At 47.7% G+C, this 18,508-nt stretch overlaps 1 protein-coding gene and 1 pseudogene across 1 annotated transcript; both read right to left on the bottom strand.

Moving 5' to 3' along the window:
- Nucleotides 1–5,673: 5,673 nt before the first annotated feature.
- On the bottom strand, nt 5,674–6,671 carry LOC133756382 (putative vomeronasal receptor-like protein 4; annotated as a pseudogene).
- Nucleotides 6,672–12,035: 5,364 nt separating this feature from the next.
- Nucleotides 12,036–17,669, bottom strand: LOC133756383 (vomeronasal type-1 receptor 4-like). Its single transcript, XM_062187088.1, is given in 3 exon segments — nt 12,036–12,104; nt 13,086–13,682; nt 16,794–17,669. Coding segments are annotated over 3 exon segments (1,542 nt in total).
- Between the last annotated feature and the right edge of the window lie 839 nt (nt 17,670–18,508).

Consider the following 18,508-nt stretch of genomic DNA (forward strand, 5'->3'; position numbering starts at 1 on the left):
ATCAGGGGAACACAGTGTTAATGATTACAGTTTCTCATAGGAGGACTGTTGCTTGCAACATCACTGAAAGGACGACATGGAACAAAGTATCTGCCATGGAACAAAGTATCTGCCAACCGAGGAACATAGAAAGCAAATATGGACAGGGCCAGAGCTTCAAAAATGTCCTGGGAGACATTCTGTCTTTCCATTCCTTTTTCCACAAACCGTTACAAACCTGCTCTTCTAGTACCATCCTTGAAATATGATCCATTCTTAAAAAGATTCTGCCATTTACAACAACACAAATTACGTGGCTGCTTTTATGCAAAGTGAAACCCACCAGACACAGAGAGAAAAACAGTGCATGATTTCACAGGTCTGTGGATTCTAAAGCCAGCTGCATGTTCAGGAGCTGAGAGTGGAAAGGTGGGTGAGGGGCAGAGACACAGGGAAATGGTGAGGAGCTGGCCTAGGAGTACCAAGTTGCAGTTCCTGGGAGGAGAACCCAGAGATGGAACCACACAGAGCAGGGCGACTGCAGTTAGTACAGCGTCCTGTGCAGTAACTTCCTGAGATCCCAGAGCTGCACCCCATGTGCAAAATGCTAACCACGTGAGATGGGCACTTTGTTAGTCTGCAGGAATCACTTCAATGTGTAGACATGAAATGACCCGGGTTCCCCTCTCCCCAAGAGCTTTGCAGGAGAAGCGGCCGCCCTCTCCTATCCCTGCGACAGGCGCCTGGCGTTCCCAGCGCGTTCCAGGGCGGCACGGATGCCCGGCTTTGGTAATTCCCACTGAAGGGGCTCCCTGGTCCCCGGGGACTCCCGTTTCCCCTGGCTCGTGACCCCAGAGGCAGCGGTCATGCTCTGCCCATTCCTCAACCATGACGCGTCCGATTTCGTTCAGGTCCTGGGAGCGGGCTCTGAGTCTCCAGCCGGTGGCTCCTGTGCGGACCGAAGCCCCAGCTAGGCCGGCTTCCTGCGCGCCTGGGGACACCCGGCCCGGGACACTGAGCGCACCTGGGAGACTGGGCCGGGGACTCGGGTGCTGCCAGGGCTCTGAGACAGCGGAAGGCGAGTCACGGCGCCCTGGACTCCGGTCTAGGCGGTTGATCACACTGATCAACCACTGGGCTCTTCAGTGGTGCAATGGCGCGCGGTACTTACAGAGGAGTGCATGTGCGGGGGATGCCTAGGTTGTGAGTTCGATCCTGACCTGGAATACCGTTTTCCAACACCCCCCACCCCGCCTTCTTGACCCTCCTCGACTGTCTTTAAGGCCTTGGCGGTTCTCATGGCTTGATTCTTGCCACCCAGCTCCAGTCTAATCCGTGGTGCCCCAAGGAGTAGCTTCTCTTTCTCTTTAGCTGGACTCTTCCTTTGGGACTCTACCCTGTAGGAAGGCGCTGCTGGCTACCTAATACAAATCCTGTCATGTCTTTTGTTGTTTTATTGCAAGTTCTAGAGAATTCCAAAATCCTTAGAAACACTTGCATGAGAAGTATTCACTCTCATGTCCTTTCATTGTGACCACCTGTGTCCTTCCTCACATGGACCCTAATCATCTTGATTTTTTCTCTTAACTACCCTTCCTGTTTCTGTACTTTGAGTTCATCTTAATGTTATTGCTCATGTTGAGATTTAAGACTCCAGTTTTTCTATTTGTTTCCTGTTTATTCTGTTTTGTGCTTCTTTGACCATTCATGTGATGCTAGCATGTTTTAAAATATATTTTATTTAAATTATTATTATTATTATTATTATTATTATTTAGTGGAGAAGGGAGAGAGAAAAGGAATGAGGGCTGGAGAGAGAGAATTTCTATTTGCTGATCACTCCCCAAATGCCAAAAACTACCATGGCTTGAGCCAGGACCCAGAAATTGAAACCAGGTCTCCATGTGGGTGGGTAGGAACCTAATTGGCTGAGCCTTCAGGGACCAGAGTCCCAGGTTTGAAGGGGCAGAAAGCTCTTCTTCACTGTCAGCTATCTAGTGTTCTACAAAATAAAAGCAATTCTCTAGAAAACAGAAATAAAGAAACTTACAGAATATTTTATTTTGTGTAATCAATAGGGCACAGGTTTAAGTCATCTTGAGATTTCCCAGGCTGAATTTAGAGTTCTTTTAAAATGGGGAAGAGCCGTTCATCCAAACGAAATGAGACTCTGTCTCTTTTCTTTCCTGTCATCATTATTTTGGTCCATGAAGAGGAATTGGTCTGTGTTCATGTCTTTTTTTGTGGTTGTTTTCCGCCACCAATTCAAGATGTGCCAGCAACCTACCTTTGCTCCAGTCTATGCAGACCAGAGACAGTGTCACTGCAGGCAAGGTGGTTTGCTGTCATCAAAGAACAAATCACCCTTCCCCAAGGAAATGACTGTGCATGAGATCAAAAGTTACACACTGGCAGAGTCCAGTAAAACTGTAAATTTGTACACTGACTATGGAAAAAGTATGGAGATTCTTTTACAAGCTAGAAGTAGAACCGCTCTCTGATCAGGCAATCCAACCACTGGGTATATAGCCAAAGAGACACGAAATCCTGCTCCACCATGTGTCTATTGCAGCAGTATTGACAAGAGCCAAGATACTGAGTCAACTAAGGTGTTCATCTCCACCTGGATGGGTGAAGAAAATGTGGTATACATGCACAATGGTGCATTATCCTGCCTTAGAGTAAAAACCTGTCATTGTCAGCAAAATGAATGGTTATAAAGGACATTAAGAAAAATAAGGCAGACTCAGATAGACAAATACCACTTGCTTATTCCTTATATGTGGGAGCTGAAAACTCAACTTGAACACAGAATATAAATTCTAGAAACAGAAAGGGATATGGGGGTACAGAAGCAGTATGGGCAACAGATGAGAGTTAACAGGTAAGAGTTGCATCAAAGGAATAAGTTTGTAGTATCACACAGCATGGAGGGGTGACTACAGTTCAAAATAACCTAGGGTATATTTTATGGGAAAATGAAAGAAAAGAGCTCCAGGCCCCCAAGCCTAAAGTAATGTCCAAGAAAGGGAAATGTTAGGTAATTTGATTTGATTGTACATGATGTATACATGCATTGAAAAGGTGTACTGTAGCCCATAATTATTATTTTTTTAAAGAGGGCTAAAAATGTTTTAGTTGTTGAAATACACTGGTGAGCACAGCAATTTACATTGCAGTACTGAGTAGATACAGGTAACATTATCAAAATAACGACTTTCCAGATATCCCACGAATCATCAATCCACAGGACTTTGAAAGCTGTCACATTCACACCAAGGTGGAATGGGAGATTTATGGCTATGAAGCAGCCTCTGACTACAGGAAATAGGCAGGTAATCAACATGTGCACATTGCATGCAAATTTAAGTAGCTTTCCTTTGAAATACTTCCATGTAAAATATTGTTCCTAATAAAGGAATTTCTTTGACATGTACACGAAGTTTGAAAATCAAATAGAAAAAAAGAGAGAGAGAGAGAGAGAGAGAGAGACAGGGATTAATAAGAATCAGTTTACCAATTTTACAGCTAAAAAACAATGAGAAGTAGAAATAGTGAAAGAGAACAAATATATTACTTTAAGGAATTCATTTATCGTGATCGTGGCTTATTAGTTTAAGTTTAACACAGAATAATGATTTTGTTATATTAAAAAAAAAACTATCAAAAAAGTATCAGTGAAAAGACCTGAGTTCTATGAGCTGTGCTGAGTGGCTGAGGGGGACATGCTGTGGGCGGAGCACGGTGGCCCCTGGCCCATGCAGCCACCTCTCAGATTCTCGCAGGTGGACCACAGGGAGCTCCATCAGCCGGCGTACGGTCTAACCAATTCCTTGCTGCTACCGCAGCCCTCAGTCTGCACCTGCCATCCTAGCCAGGGACCTAACAGTTGGGGGAGTGGGGGAGCCCAAGGACACAGTCCGCAGTTTCCTTGGAAACATCTGCACACGTCACAATGTCGGGGCCAAATTCTTTCCAAATGGACGAGCAAGCTCTTGATTCTTGGGTCGTGTTAAGTTCTTTTAATTTTTTCGTACAGTTTTTGTCTGGACACCATATTGACAGGTCCAGATGATAGGCCAACGTAGACGCCTGCGTAGTTTCCGTCTTTATCTGCTCCTACAGGGCCTGGGCCGCGCTCGCGCTGGTGGCGGTGGGCTTCCCGCGGCCCATCGCACCGCCCGCCGGGAAGCCGCGCTGCGGAGCTCTGGCCGCAGGTCCTGGGGCGGAGACAGAGACGCAGGGCGGCGCGGGGAGCGGGAGGCCGGCGCGGGGCGCGCAGGGGACGCCCCTCCCGCAGCCAAGGGCGCAGCGAGCTGAGCGGAAACCTCCCAGCGCCCCGCGCCCTGGCCCCGCTCGGGGACCCATACGTGTTACAGTTAATTATTCTAAATTATTTGTCATAGAAAAGTTTTTGAAAACCGGTAGAGTGTGCTTCATTACTGTTAGAGTGTATTGAGGAAAGACAGCAGGCAGGTGATCTCTGAGCCCTGAGTGGCTGGACAAAACCGTACTTTCCATTTGATACCAAGATTCTTGGAGCATTCAGAGCACAACAGCAGATACCCCAGCTCTACGCCACGTGCTCCAAGTGGACACAAGAAGTCTCACTGGGACCATCACCATGTGCTCCTCCAGACTGGGCTAAACTGTTGTCATTTCTCCCCTCACTCTCCAGCTCATAGCCTCCTGTCTACAGGCAGCCTGGCCTTTCCTTTACTCTAAGCCGCTCATTCTGACCCTCATGTCTAAGAGTCAGTCAGTTATGAAGGACCCAATAATCAATCATTTCATTATGGATCAATCGCTCTGCCAGTGCCTTCCATTTATTAAAGATATAACACTCAGATCAAGAGAAGCTTCTGCAGCCAGGTTCATGTATCCCAGGATCACACTGGGAATAGCCTTCAACTCTTATCTTCTCTCACTCTCCCTCCTTCCGAAGTGACCAGGGCCATGAGTCACTTCATGCAGAGAGCTGAAGCCTGATTAGGTTATCTTGTGGAAGGCACGTTCCTCAATCAACCTTACATTTAGAAGCAGCCAAGTAGTAAAATTGTACCAATATATTCCAATACTTATGGGGATTTCAGATAAATTTTTGTTTTCTTAAAGAAAAAGAGATGATTAAAAAGAGAGACAGAGGTAGGCATTGTGACAGTGGATAAAGCTGCTATCTGAGAAGCCAGTGTCCCTTGTGGGTGCTAGTTCTTGTCATGGCTGACCCATTTCTACCCAGCACTCAGCCAATGGCCTGGGTAAAGCAGCAGAGGATAGCCCATGTGCTTGGGTCCCTGCACCCATGTGGGGGACACAGGTGAAGCTCCTGACTCCTGGGTTTGGCCTGACACAGCTTACCCAAAACTGGCTGCAACGTCCACCTTGGAAGTGAACCAGCATATGGAAGATCTCTCTATATCTCTCTCCCTCTCTCTGTAACTCTTTCAAATAAATTAATTAATCAAAGAAAGAGACACAGAGACACAGAGTCAGAGAGTGTAAATACATATAGTCTCTTTATCTCTGCCACCCATTTTTCTTTGTGAAACAATGCTGATTGAAGTATGGCAACAAATGTGCAATCAAGAAGATAAAAGCCATGTGACAGGGTTGGCAGAATTGGAGAATGGGAAGACTATTTCCAGGTTCTGGGATCTGAAAAACCAGCTTAGATTGCCTGTACCAGACTTCGTATTAAAGTCCATTTTTATAAGCCCTTATAAACTTCATGTTTTTGTGCAGGCTCAGAAAGGCAATCCCTGGCGAAGTCATTACGGAATCAGTTGCCTGCATTTCTCTGAGACCACCAGCATTACCAACATGAACATCCCTACTGGCCAGGACAAAGGGACTGAGACAGGCATAACTGAGTCCCAGAAATATTTGAATATTTAATATTGTGGAATCCTTGGTCAAGGTAGACCCTGTGTAGAAGGAGAAAATGAAATCTGTCCAATAGGAGAAGAGGAAACAGGTCATGAGAACCAGAGTGCTCTGAGTAGCTCTGATCTCTGGGCTGGGATGTTTTGCAGTCCTGGAGCTCTGGAGGTAGAGGACGCGCTTGTGATGTTTGTACAGACGGAGAGCCATGTGCCCACTGCTCCAGCCCATGGCACTCTGAAAGGTGAGGTCCCGAAGGGCCATGAGGGAGAGGAAAAGCCACCTGACTATTCGCCCAGCTGGCAGCATGTAGCAATATTCAGCATACATTCTAACTCCAGACCCATTCATGCTGTTGACTGCTGTGATGTAGCGGAGCAGGTTAGAGCTTATGAGAAGACTAAAGACCCAGAAGAGGAGGAGGTAGGGAAGAAGCTGCCAGGCACTGCGTGGTTTGAGCTTTCTCCACCAGGTGTTGCTGGGACTGATGGTGACAGCCTGGACTACACTGAGGAGGCAGGTGGTACAGATGGAGAGGCTCCGAGCCACCCTGTTCAGGTAAACCACAGATTTACAATGTCAGCTAGGAAATGACTTAAATAAAGGATGGTGCCTATGTCTCTGACCCCTGTGGTGCAAATAATGAGGATGTTTGAAACAGCCAAGTGGATGAGGATGAGGTTTATGGGTTTTTTCTCAGGACCCATGACTAAAGTATGTATATATCTCAGAAGCACAAGGAAGTTCCCCACAACTCCAGGTCCAGTGAGAGAAAAGAAGATCATTCTCTGGATGATGTCACTCCACGTCATTTTCTAAGTTCAGGAACAGAACTAGAGAAACCTTTCAAGGAACACAAATAAGTAAAGGTGACCAAGGTCAGGCCTGTGCATTATCTCTGTTTTTACTGAAAAGAACAGAATCTGAAATATGTACGTGTCCATATTTCTCTCCTCTTCCTTTCTCCCTGTCTTCGGTCTTATTATGTTGATGCACAGATGGTAATAACTACAATTTAATGCAAGTTTTATGTTAGTGCCTCACCTGCATTTCCATAAGAGCCTTCCATGTGTCCCTCATGTCCAGATGAACATGAGCACTTTTCCCCCAACCACTGCACAAGTGCAAGGTCCTCTGTCAGCTCTAAGCCATGATCCTGAGGAACTTCTTTTCATAGCTCACACTCAACAGCTGACCCAGCTGGGCTGTGCTGCTGCCCATCTCCCATCCTTGCTACCACCCCTCAAATGAGTATTGGGAAATAAGCCAGGCACAAAGAAAAATACCACATGTTCTCAGCCATATGAGGAAGCTAACATGTACATCTCAAACAAGTAGAGAATAGAAAAGCAGTTCCCAGAGGCCGGGAAGGGTGTACATGGTTAAGAGGGGTGGAGAGAGAAGGGTTAGTGGGTAGAAGGGTGTAGGTGAATAGCAGGGATAACTTTTAGTGTTTTATTGAATAGCAATGTATCTGTGATTGACAGCAATTCAAAGTATGTTTCAGAATTGCAAGTGGAAGGATACTGAATGTTCCCCAAACAAAGAAAGGATGAAGCTGTAGATGTCTGCATATGGCAGTCATCATACTCTGATCAGAACACATTGATTTCAAGTGTTGAAATGTCATGCTGTACCGATGAATCTGGGCAATTACTATCTGCCTATAAAAAATAAAATATATACTTAAGAATCATGTATACGTAAATGGTGTTCCTTAGTTCTTCTGGTGGGATCACATGGAATCTTTTTTTTTTTTTTTCTCCTCCTTACCCTGTCCTTACACTCCATTTCCCAAAGAGCATTCCTATATACGACCTGGGACACACTACCTGGCCTCCCTCGGACCCAACCTTGCCATCTGTACACCAAATGGTGCTTTGTCCCAGCTGGGTGTCCTGTGAGGATTAAGGAGCACAGGAATGCAGTGCCTAAGTCAGTGCCCTGAAGAAGAGAAGACACCGTTGTCAGTGTCACTCTGGGACCTCACCTTGCTTGTGACTTTCTTCACATCTCTATTATTAGGTACTGTGTGTTATTGTTGGTTTAAGGAAGGGGAAACTCAGAAAAAGTACAATCATAATAAAGAAGCCAAGGATATGCCATCCTGAAAAGACTGAAGCACAGCAGAGAGCAGACACACTTGAGTTAAAGCAACAACAAAAATCCCAGTGCCTGGAGGGAGAGTGCACAAATGCAGGGAGCCTGCAGGGAAGAGCTCCCCACTGCAGGCTGAAAGCCCACTGCTGCCTGATGCCCCTGAGCCTCCCTCACACCTGGAAACCCAGCAGCCCTGGGCTCAGAGCATCAGTGGTGCTGCTGCACAGCGGCTCATCCAGGGCCAGACAAGCAGACACTGCTGGGTGCATTGGGAAGGGATCCCCATCCTCTCCCTGGGTCCTCACACCTTCCTCTTCCACAGGGGACAGGGGAGCTGAGACCCTCCCTCTCCCCACCTGCCCCTGACCAGCCCTGCCTGGGGCAGCCCCCCTGGCACTCAGCATCACTCACCTGAGCAGTGTGCAGGGGCTCTGGCGGGAGCTGTGGAGAGCAGCACAGCCAGGCCTCTTTATCCTTACCTGAGTCCCAGTGCTCAGGGACACTCTCACTGCTGTCAACATGTCAGTGTCAGGAGTTTGGCTCTGCCAGGGGAAAAGGCTCCTTGTGCACGCTGTGGACCCTGGGGCCGGCTCTGCCCTCTCCCTGTTGGGCCCTAATTTGCTGAGCCCAGAATCCTCCTGGTGCTAATTGTGGTGAACCCGTCCTGATGAGCAGAAGGCAGCGGGATAGGAGCACACACAGAGGGCTCTGGGTTCCTGGGACCTGATTATGTTCTCGTCCTACCCCCTCCTCTCACCAGCAAAGCTCAGGACCAACTGGGAGCAGCATCAGAGACTCAGCAGTGGTCACTTTTTCAACTATTTTTTAAGCTTGCCATTATTTATTAATTTCTGAGAAAAATGTACAGAGAACAGTGTTCAGGTTGATTAATCACACAAGTAGCACTCAGTTTCACAACCTGTTGACTTTTCTGAGAAATCTTAGCAGTATCGATTCAGTCATGAGTAGAAAAGTCCTAGAGATGCACAGACAGATTTACCTTTCTGTTGCTCTCATCTGAGTTGAGCTTTTTGTGCATTTCTGTGTTGCCTTGGAGGTTTTCCTAACTGATTCCCAATTTCAGTTGCCCATCAGTGTGTGAATTAGGAGAAAGAGGTTTTCCATGATTTCATTTTAATGTTTAACAGTACAAACAAGTACTTGTATCTCCAATCTGTGCTCTCTGAAGGCACAGATAGTACCATGGTGGTACAGATTGTCTTGGGGTCAGTGTTGTGCGTCTCATCTGTGGCAGTCTGGGAAGTGACAGGGAAGAGAGGTCCCCAGATTTCATGGTTGTGTGTGCACCTGGCACCCCTTAACATAGCTTCATCTTATAGACTTATTCCATATATTCTCTTACATTCTTACATACTATCTTGTAGACTATACATTGTCTTCAAGGCACCTTAAAAATACACTTTCTGGACATTTAAAAACTACTCTACATTGATGCGACAAGGCCGTTGAGTGCTGGAATCAGGGGCTGCCTTGGAGTGTCTGTCCAGGGAGGGCAAAAGGCCCCTGGGTGCTGGCTGCATGCAGAGTCAGGACTTGGAGCCCACTGAGGAGTTCCCTCACGAGTTCTACACTTCTCTCTGACTGTATTTGTCATAATACCATTTCTTTGGGGAGCTCAAATTCTGCAATTTTGATCTGGACCTCACTGAGTGCTGTATGGCCTTGCTCTCAGGATCCCACATCAGCTCTGGGGCCCTGGAGCCTTTCAGAGATGGCCTCTTTCTCATCTGTCCAGCAGACAGCAAGAAGGCAGCAGCCAGGTGGGGCTTTAACCTCCTATGGCACAGCGCCGGCCCCAGGAATTATTTTGCTTAATTTCCTTTTCAGATTGTTCATTGTTAGTGTATAGAAAAATGGCTCGGGGTAAAACTACCACCTGCAGTGTTGGAATCCCATATGGGCATGGGCTCGGGTCCGGCTGCTCCACTTCTGCTCCAAACCTTTTTGCTATGGCCTGGGAAAGCAATGGAAGATGGCCCAAGTGCTAGGGTCCCTGAACTCACGTGGGAGACCTGGAAGAAGATCATGGCTCCTTGTTTACAATCAGCACAGCTCTGGCCGCGTGGCCAATTGAAGAGTGAAGCGGATGGAGGACCTCTCTCTCTCTCTGTCTTTCCTGCTCTCTGTGTGTAACTCTGACTTTCAAATAAATAAATAAATATTTAAACAAAGAATCAAAAATAAATAACTCACTTCTGGTGTTGATTTTGTATCGTGTAATTTTGCTTATTAGTTCTAGCTGGTATTTTGTGGAACCTTTATGTTTTTCCCCATACAAGACATTAGACATACATTTGCTTTCTCTGATCCAATTTGGATGCCTTTTTTGAATTCTTCTTGACTAAATGTTCTGGCTAAATATCCAGTATCATGTTGAACAGAAGTGGTTAATGTAGACAATCTTTTTCTTGATGTCAGAGGAAAATCTGTTTTTTTTTTTTTTAAGATTTTATTTATTTATTTGAGAGGTAGAGTTACAGACAGTGAGAGGGAGAGACAGAGAGAAAGGTCTTCCATCTGTTGGATCACTCTCCAAATGGCTGCAACGAATGGACCTGTGCCGATATGAAGCCTGGAGCCAGGTGCTTTTTCCCAGTCTCCCATGTGGGTGCAGGGACCCAAGGCCTTGGGAAGAGGAGCAGCCGGGACTAGGGCACAGGGGATGGTGGCACTGAAGGTGGAGGATTAACCTACTGCGCCACTGGCACTGGCCCCTTGATGATGCATTTTCATTCCCATGCCAACAGTTCCAAATATACACAATGGAAATGCTCAAACCAAAAATAATCAGGTATCATTGGATTTAACTAAAGTCTAGGGGCCAGCGATCTGGCTTAGCGGGTTAAGATGCTGCCCGTGGCTCTGGCATCCCTATGAGCACTGGTTCCAAACTGCTGCTCTGCCTCCCATCCAGCACCCCTGCTGATGAGCCTGGGAGAGCAGTGGAAGATGGCTCAAGTGCTTGGGCCCCTGCTTCTACATAGGAGACCCAGAAAAGCTCCTGGCTCCTGGCTCCCTGCCAACCCTGAGCAAACCGGTGACCCCGCAGCCCCCGGAGATGCTGAAGTCGCCCCCACTCCTCACTTCTTCGCTGCTGGGACATCGAGCGACAGCGAGGCGACCCGTCCTCTGGAAAACCACCGCAGCGACGCAGGCGTCCGGGGACTTAGAGTCCGGGGTTCCTCCCACGCCGACGCCGCGGGGCAGCCCCGGACCCGGAGCGGCTGGGGGAGAAGCGCACGACAGCTTCTCCGACGGCCGCTCCCGCGCCGCAGGGTCCCAGTCCAACACTGATGGACAGATGTGCCCAGAGCCTCCTGTGGCGGGGGTGAAGATCCCAGGAGGTGCAGGTCACGCACGCGGATGCGGGTCCGGGAGCGAGGAGACCTGTTGCCCAGCACGGCGGCTGGCGTGGACGGTGACGTCGTGTGAGGACCGCGGCGAGCAGGCTGTAGTTCTCCGCAGACAGGACGTGGCAGCGAGTGCGCACCGCCTGGAGGACCCCGTCACGCGCATTCCTACACAGCGCCGTCCACTACAGAGCGCGTTTCCAAGGGGTCACCACAGCCACCGGGGCAGACAGACGTCCTCCTGGCGCTGTTTCCGCGCTGTAGCGGTCGTCACGCTCGCGTCCCACGCGAGAGCTCCCCGGTTCGAAACCGGGCGGGGGCAGCGGCTTTTGCCTTTTCTTCTTTCACCCCGGGAGGTGGCCCCCGGCCCTGGCCACCGCGAGCTTCAGGGCAGCCCCGAGAGTGGCTGCTCCGCGCGTCTTCTCCCGAACGAGGGCTGCGCCGTGGGATTCCGGCGGCGCCGCGTGTCTCGGCGCCCACGCCCTCGGCGGGCCGTGTCCCCTGCAGGACGGAGACAGCGCTGGCCTCGCCCGGACTGGCCACTGCGGGTAGACGCGCCCTGGGTGCATTCCGGGTTGGGTCGTGGTGAGAGGGTCTGACCGCTCTGCGCTCCGGCCGGCCCGGGAGCAGCCCGAGGCCCAGATGTGCAGCAGCCAGGACTCAGGGAAACCAACCAGAGTAGGTGGTGGCAGTTGGGGAATTAGCTCAGGTGGTAGAGCGCTCGCTTAGCATGCGAGAGGTGGTGGGATCGATGCCCACATTCTCCACACCTTGCTTTTGAAGAAGTGGAGAAAAGACCCGCGACAAGACTCCTCTGGACACAACCAGACAGGACTGCTGGTCACCTCACACGACAATGCTATGCGGTGTGTATTTGGGGCTTTTCCCACATTGCTTCAGAGGAACTGGGGTCACAAATGCCCAAGATACCCAACTGTCCTTTTGCTCCTTTGGTTGCTTCAGTAACTGGCCCCACATTTAGCACAGGACTGCAAAAACCGTGCACACTGGATGGCAGTCCCAGCTTCCTGAACAGGACGTGAGCAAGTGGAGCACTAGGTCCACGGGTCCTGCTGTGGCTGTGCAAACACCCAGAAGGTGGACTCCTTGGGGACTCCTGGGCAGACTTCTGCCCTGTGACATGTGTCTCTCATGCTACACAACACACTAGGGACTCTGAGACCTGACCACTGGCTCCCACACACTCCAGAAATCTCTCCAAAGCATTGCAAAGCTTTGGAAGTGGAGTGGGCATTGAATCACAACACAGAGCTGGTGACACTTGCAAGTCACACACACCTGTGCACTGCCAGCAAAAACAATAGTAGCAACCCTGGGTAAGAGACCAAGAGAAAACAGTGCTGGACGCTCAGAGTGGCCCAGCTACATCCCACATTATTCAGCATATGGAGAACTAGGAAATCCTAATTCCTGTGGGAATGGCAATACATTTTATTAATTTGCGGAACTATGTATCGGTTTCAAAAATTTTGCACCAAAATAAACCTCTTTACCTCCAGTTTTCATAAAATTTATGAAGTACTCTTTTATATAGTTTTTATTTATTTTTTCAAAAACGAAAACAGACGTATAAAAGCCCCGTTTATTATGCTTAATTTCTCTCCATCATATCGCCCACTCTCAGGAAAAACTCCCACACTCCGAGGAAACGGGGGTAGTTTCTTCTAGAGCGCTCTTTTTGATTCACACGTTTCTTGGAAAAAAAAAAAAAAAAAAAAAAACACGTTCACCTACCGTAAAGACGCGCAGAACCGCGGAAACGCACCCGGCCTGTTTTCCGTGTTTTACCCAGGTGTGCCCCACCCTAAGGTCCCATGGGCGGGGGCGCAGGGAGGGAGCGGGTCCCGGTCCCCCGGCCCCGGATGGCTGCGCAGGAGAAAAGGCCCCGCTCTCCCGTCCCTGCGGCGGGCGCCCGGCGTTCCCAGCGCGTTCCCGGGCGGGACGGAAGCCCGGCTTTGGTAACTCCCACTCAAGGGGATCCCTGGACCCAAGAGCACTCCTGTTCCCCCGGGCTCGACACCCCAGGCAGCGGCTGAGTTCTGCCCGCTCCCCAACCAGGACGCGTCCGATTTCGTTCCGGTCCTGGGAGCGCGCTCGGCGCCTCCAGCCGCTGGCTACTGTGGGGACCAAAGCCCCAGCTAGGCCGGCTTCCCGCGGGCCAGTTGACACCCGGCCCGGGACACTGAGCGCACCTGAGGATATTTGGCTGGGGACTCGGGTGGTGCCAGCGTTCTGGGACAGCGGAATGCGAGTCACGGCGACCTGTGCCTCCGTGGAGGCGGTAGAAAGAGAAAGGTGTAAAGGATTGGGCGCTCCCGCCGCGAGCGGTTCCTATAAAGCATGGGTGTGGGCGCGATGCCGCGGTTGTGAGTGCGACCTTCACCTGGAGCGTCGTTTTCCAACCTCCAGCTTCTGGACCATTCCTTGGCAGTTCTCAGGTAGCCTTAATCCTTTGCTACCCAACCCGTCCGAATTCGTGGTGCTGCAAGGAGTAGCTTCCCTCTCTGTCTCGGCTTTGTCCCTGACTCTACCCAGTAGAAAGGTGCAAATCCGCAGCATTACTTACATTATATCCAGAAAGATGCAAATCCCATCGTGTCTATAGCTGTTTTATTGCAAGCTCTTTCTTGAAGAATTCCGAAGTGTTTAGAAACACTCGCATTGGAAGTGCTGGTCAGTATTTCAACCTCACCTCCTTTCATTTGGACCACCTGCGCCCTCCTACACACTGACCCTCATTAACTTGCGGGTTTCATTTAAGTTTTTAGCGTAAGACTAGGATAGTGTATTTGTCTTTCTGAGTCTGAAGTTTTAATTCTACTTTCCTGCTTCTCAGTTCAGAGTCCATTTGACATTCAAGACTACTGTTTTATTATTTGTTATTTGTTTCCTATTTGTTATATCTGTCCCATGTTCCTTTGATATTGGTACTTGTTGATATTTTATTAAAAATATTTTTAAACTGTTTTATTCAACAGAAGAGAGTGAAAAAAATGAGAGGGCAAGAGAGAGCTTCTATTTGCTGATTCACTTCCCAAATGCCAAAACACCCAAGGCTTGAGTCAGGACCCAGAAATTGAAACCAGGTCTCCCATATAGGTGAGTAGGAACCCAATGACTTGAGCCCTTGGGACCAGAGTCCCAGGTTTGAACTGGCAGAAAGCTCTTCTTCACTGTCAGCTATCTAGTGTTCTACAAAATAAAAGCAATTCTCTAATAAACAGAAATAAAGAAACTTACAGAATATTTTATTTTGTGTAATCAATAGGGCACAGGTATAAGTCATCTTGAGATTTCCCAGGCTGAACTTAGAGTTCTTTTAAAATGGGGAAGAGCCGTTCATCCAAACGAAATGAGACTCTGTCTCTTTTCTTTCCTGTCATCATTATTTTGGTCCATGAAGAGGAACTGGTCTGTGTTTATGTCTTTTTTTGTGGTTGTTTTCCGCCACCAATTCAAGATGTGCCAGCAACCTACCTTTGCTCCAGTCTATGCAGACCGGAGACAGTGTCACTGCAGGCAAGGTGGTTTGCTATCATCAAAGAATGAACCACCCTTCCCCAAAATAATGACTGTGCATGAGATCAAAAGTTACACACTGACAGAGTCCAGTAAAACTGTAAATTTGTACACTGACTATGGAAAAAGTATGGAGATTCTTTTACAAGCTAGAAGTAGAACCGCTCTCTGATCAGGCAATTCAACCACTAGGTATATAGCCAAAGAGACACGAAATCCTGCTCCACCATGTGTCTATTGCAGCAGTACTGACAAGAGCCAAGATACTGAGTCAACTAAGGTGTTCATCACCACCTGGATGGGTGAAGAAAATGTGGTGTACATGCACAATGGTGCATTATCCTGCCTTAGGGTAGAATAAAAAAACTGTCATTGTCAGCAAAATGAATGGTTATAAAGGACATTAAGAAAAATAAGGCAGACTCAGATAGACAAATACCACTTGCTTATTCCTTATATGTGAAAGCTGAAAACTCAACTGGAATACAAAATAGAAATTACTAGAAACAGGAAGGAATATGGGGGCTCAGAGAGAGTATGGGCAACAGATAAGAGTTAACAGGTAAGAATTACATCAAAGGAATAAGACTGTAGTATCACACATCATGGAGTTCAATATAACCTAGAGTATATTTTATGGGAAAATGAAAGAAAGGAGCTCCAGGCCCCCAAGCCTAAAGTAATGTCCAAGAAGGGGAAATGTTAGGTACCTTGATTTGATTAGTACATGATGTATACATGCATTGAAATGTTGCACAGTAACCCGTACATGTTACTGTTAATTATTCTACATTATTTGTCATAGAAAAGTCTTTGAAAAATGGTAGAGTAGAGTGTGCTTCATTACTGTTAGAGTGTATTGATAAAAGATAGCAGGCAGGTGATCTATGAGCCCTGAGTTGCTGGCCGAAACCATACTTTCATTATGATACCAAGATTCTTGGAGTGTTCAGAGCACAACAGCAGATACCCCAGCTCTACGCCACGTGCTCCAAGTGGACACAAGAAGTCTCACTGGGACCATCACCATGTGCTCCTCCAGACTGGGCTAAACTGTTGTCATTTCTCCCCTCACTCTCCAGCTCATAGCCTCCTGTCTACAGGCAGCCTGGCCTTTCCTTTACTCTAAGCCGCTCATTCTGACCCTCATGTCTAAGAGTCAGAGTCAGTATGAAGGACCCAATGATCAATCATTTCATTATGGATCAATCGCTCTGCCAGTGCCTTCCATTTATTAAAGATATAACACTCAGATCAAGAGAAGCTTCTGCAGCCAGGTTCATGTATCCCGGGATCACAGTGGGAATAGCCTTCAACTCTTATCTTCTCTCACTCTCCCACCTTCTGAAGTGACTGACCTCATGGGGCCAGGGCCATGAGTCACACACTTTTCGGTGCAGAGAGCCGCAGCCTGACTAGGTTATCTTGTGGAAGGCACATTCCTCAATCACCTTACATTTAGAAGCAGCCAAGTAATAAAATTACAATATATTCCAATATTTGTGAGGACTTCAGATAAAGTTTGTTTACTTATAGATAGACAAAGAGACACAGAAACAGAAAGAGACAGAGTGTATAAATACATAGTCACCTTTTCTGTTACTACCTCTGCTTTTTTCATTCTCAGTATGCTAAGTAAAGCAACAAGTGTGCAAGCAAGAAGACAAAAGCCAGAAGAGAAGGATGGCAGAATGGGCGATTGGGAAGTGTGGGTCTTTTCAGCTTCCTGGTTCCACTGATCTAGCTTAGATTGTGTGGTACCAGACTTCTTATTCAAACATTGTCTGCTTTCAGAGATGTTAATGAATGTATGTTTTGTGAACGCAGGGAAAGGCAGTACCTATGATATGTTTTTGAACCTGGCTGAGTCAGTAGAGAAGCAGTTCCCTGCATTTCTCAGTGAGCTCTCCAGCATGTGCCAACATGAGCATCCCTGCTGATCAGCACAAAGGGACTGAGACTGGCATAACCGACTTCTAGAAGTATTTTAATATTTGATATAGTGAAAATCCCTGTCAAGGTGGACCCTATGTAGAAAGAGAAAATGAAATCTGTCCAATAAGAGAAGAGGAAACAGGTCATGAGAACCAGAGTGCTCTGAGTAGCTCTGACCTCAAGGCTGGGATGTTTTGCAGTCCTGGAGCTCTGGAGGTAGAGGACACGCTTGTGATGTTTGTACAGACAGAGAGCCATGTGCCCACTGCTCCAGCCCATGGCACTCTGAAAGGTGAGGTCCCGAAGGGCCATGAGGGAGAGGAAAAGCCACCTGACTATTCGCCCAGCTGGCAGCATGTAGCAATATTCAGCATACATTCTGACTCCAGACCCGTTCACGCTGTTGACTGCTGTGATGTAGCGGAGCAGGTTAGAGCTTATGAGAAGACTAAAGACCCAGAAGAGGAGGAGGTAGGAAAGAAGCTGCCAGGCACTGTGTGGTTTGAGCTTTCTCCACCAGGTGTTGCTGGGACTGATGGTGACAGCCTGGACTATACTGAGGAGGCAGGTGGTACAGATGGAGAGGCTCCGAGCCACCCTGTTCAAGTACAACACAGCTTTGCAACCAATGTCACCTAGGAAGTTACTGAAATAAATGACTACGGTTATGACTCTGATCCCTGTGGTGCAAATAATGAGTATGTTTGAAACAGCCAAGTGGATGAGGATCAGGTTTATGGGTTTTTTCTCAGGACCCATGACTAATGTACATACATATCTCACAAGCACAAGGACATTCTACAAAACTCCAGGTCCAGTGAGGGAGAGGAAGATCATTCTATGGATGATGTCACTCCAAGTCATCTTCTAAGTTCAGGAACAGAACTAGGGAAACCTTTCAAGGACCACAAATAAGTAAAGGTGACTAAGGTCAGGCCTGTGCATTATCTCTGTTTTTACTGAAAAGAACAGAATCTGAAATATGTACGTGTCCATAGTTCTCTCCTCTTCCTTTCTCCCTGTCTTTGGTCTTATTATGTTGATGCACAGATGGTAATAACTACAATTTAATGCAAGTTTTATGTTAGTGCATCACTTGCATTTTCATAAGAGCCTTCCATGTGCCCCTCATGTCCAGATGAACATGAGCACTTTACCCCAACCACTGCACAAGTGCAAGGTCCTCTGTCAGCTCTAAGCCATGATCCTGAGGAACTTCTTTTCATAGCTCACACTCAACAGCTGACCCAGCTGGGCTGTGCTGCTGCCCATCTCCCATCCTTGCTACCACCCCTCAAATGAGTATTGGGAAATAAGCCAGGCACAAAGAAAAACAACGCATGTTCTCAGCCATATGAGGAAGCTAACATGTACATCTCAAACAAGTAGAGAATAGAAAAGCAGTTCCCAGAGGCCGGGAAGGGTGTACATGGTTAAGAGGGGTGGAGAGAGAAGGGTTAGTGGGTAGAAGGGTGTAGGTGAATACCAGGGATAACTTTTAGTGTTTTATTGAATAGCAATGTATCTGTGATTGACAGCAATTCAAAGTACGTTTCAGAATTGCAAGTGGAAGGATACTGAATGTTCCCCAAACAAAGAAAGGATGAAGCTGTAGATGTCTGCATATGGCAGTCATCATACTCTGATCAGAACACATTGATTTCAAGTGTTGAAATGTCATGCTGTACCCATGAATCTGTGCA

Source organism: Lepus europaeus, chromosome 3 (genome assembly GCF_033115175.1).
Source record: "Lepus europaeus isolate LE1 chromosome 3, mLepTim1.pri, whole genome shotgun sequence".
Lineage (NCBI taxonomy): Eukaryota > Metazoa > Chordata > Mammalia > Lagomorpha > Leporidae > Lepus > Lepus europaeus.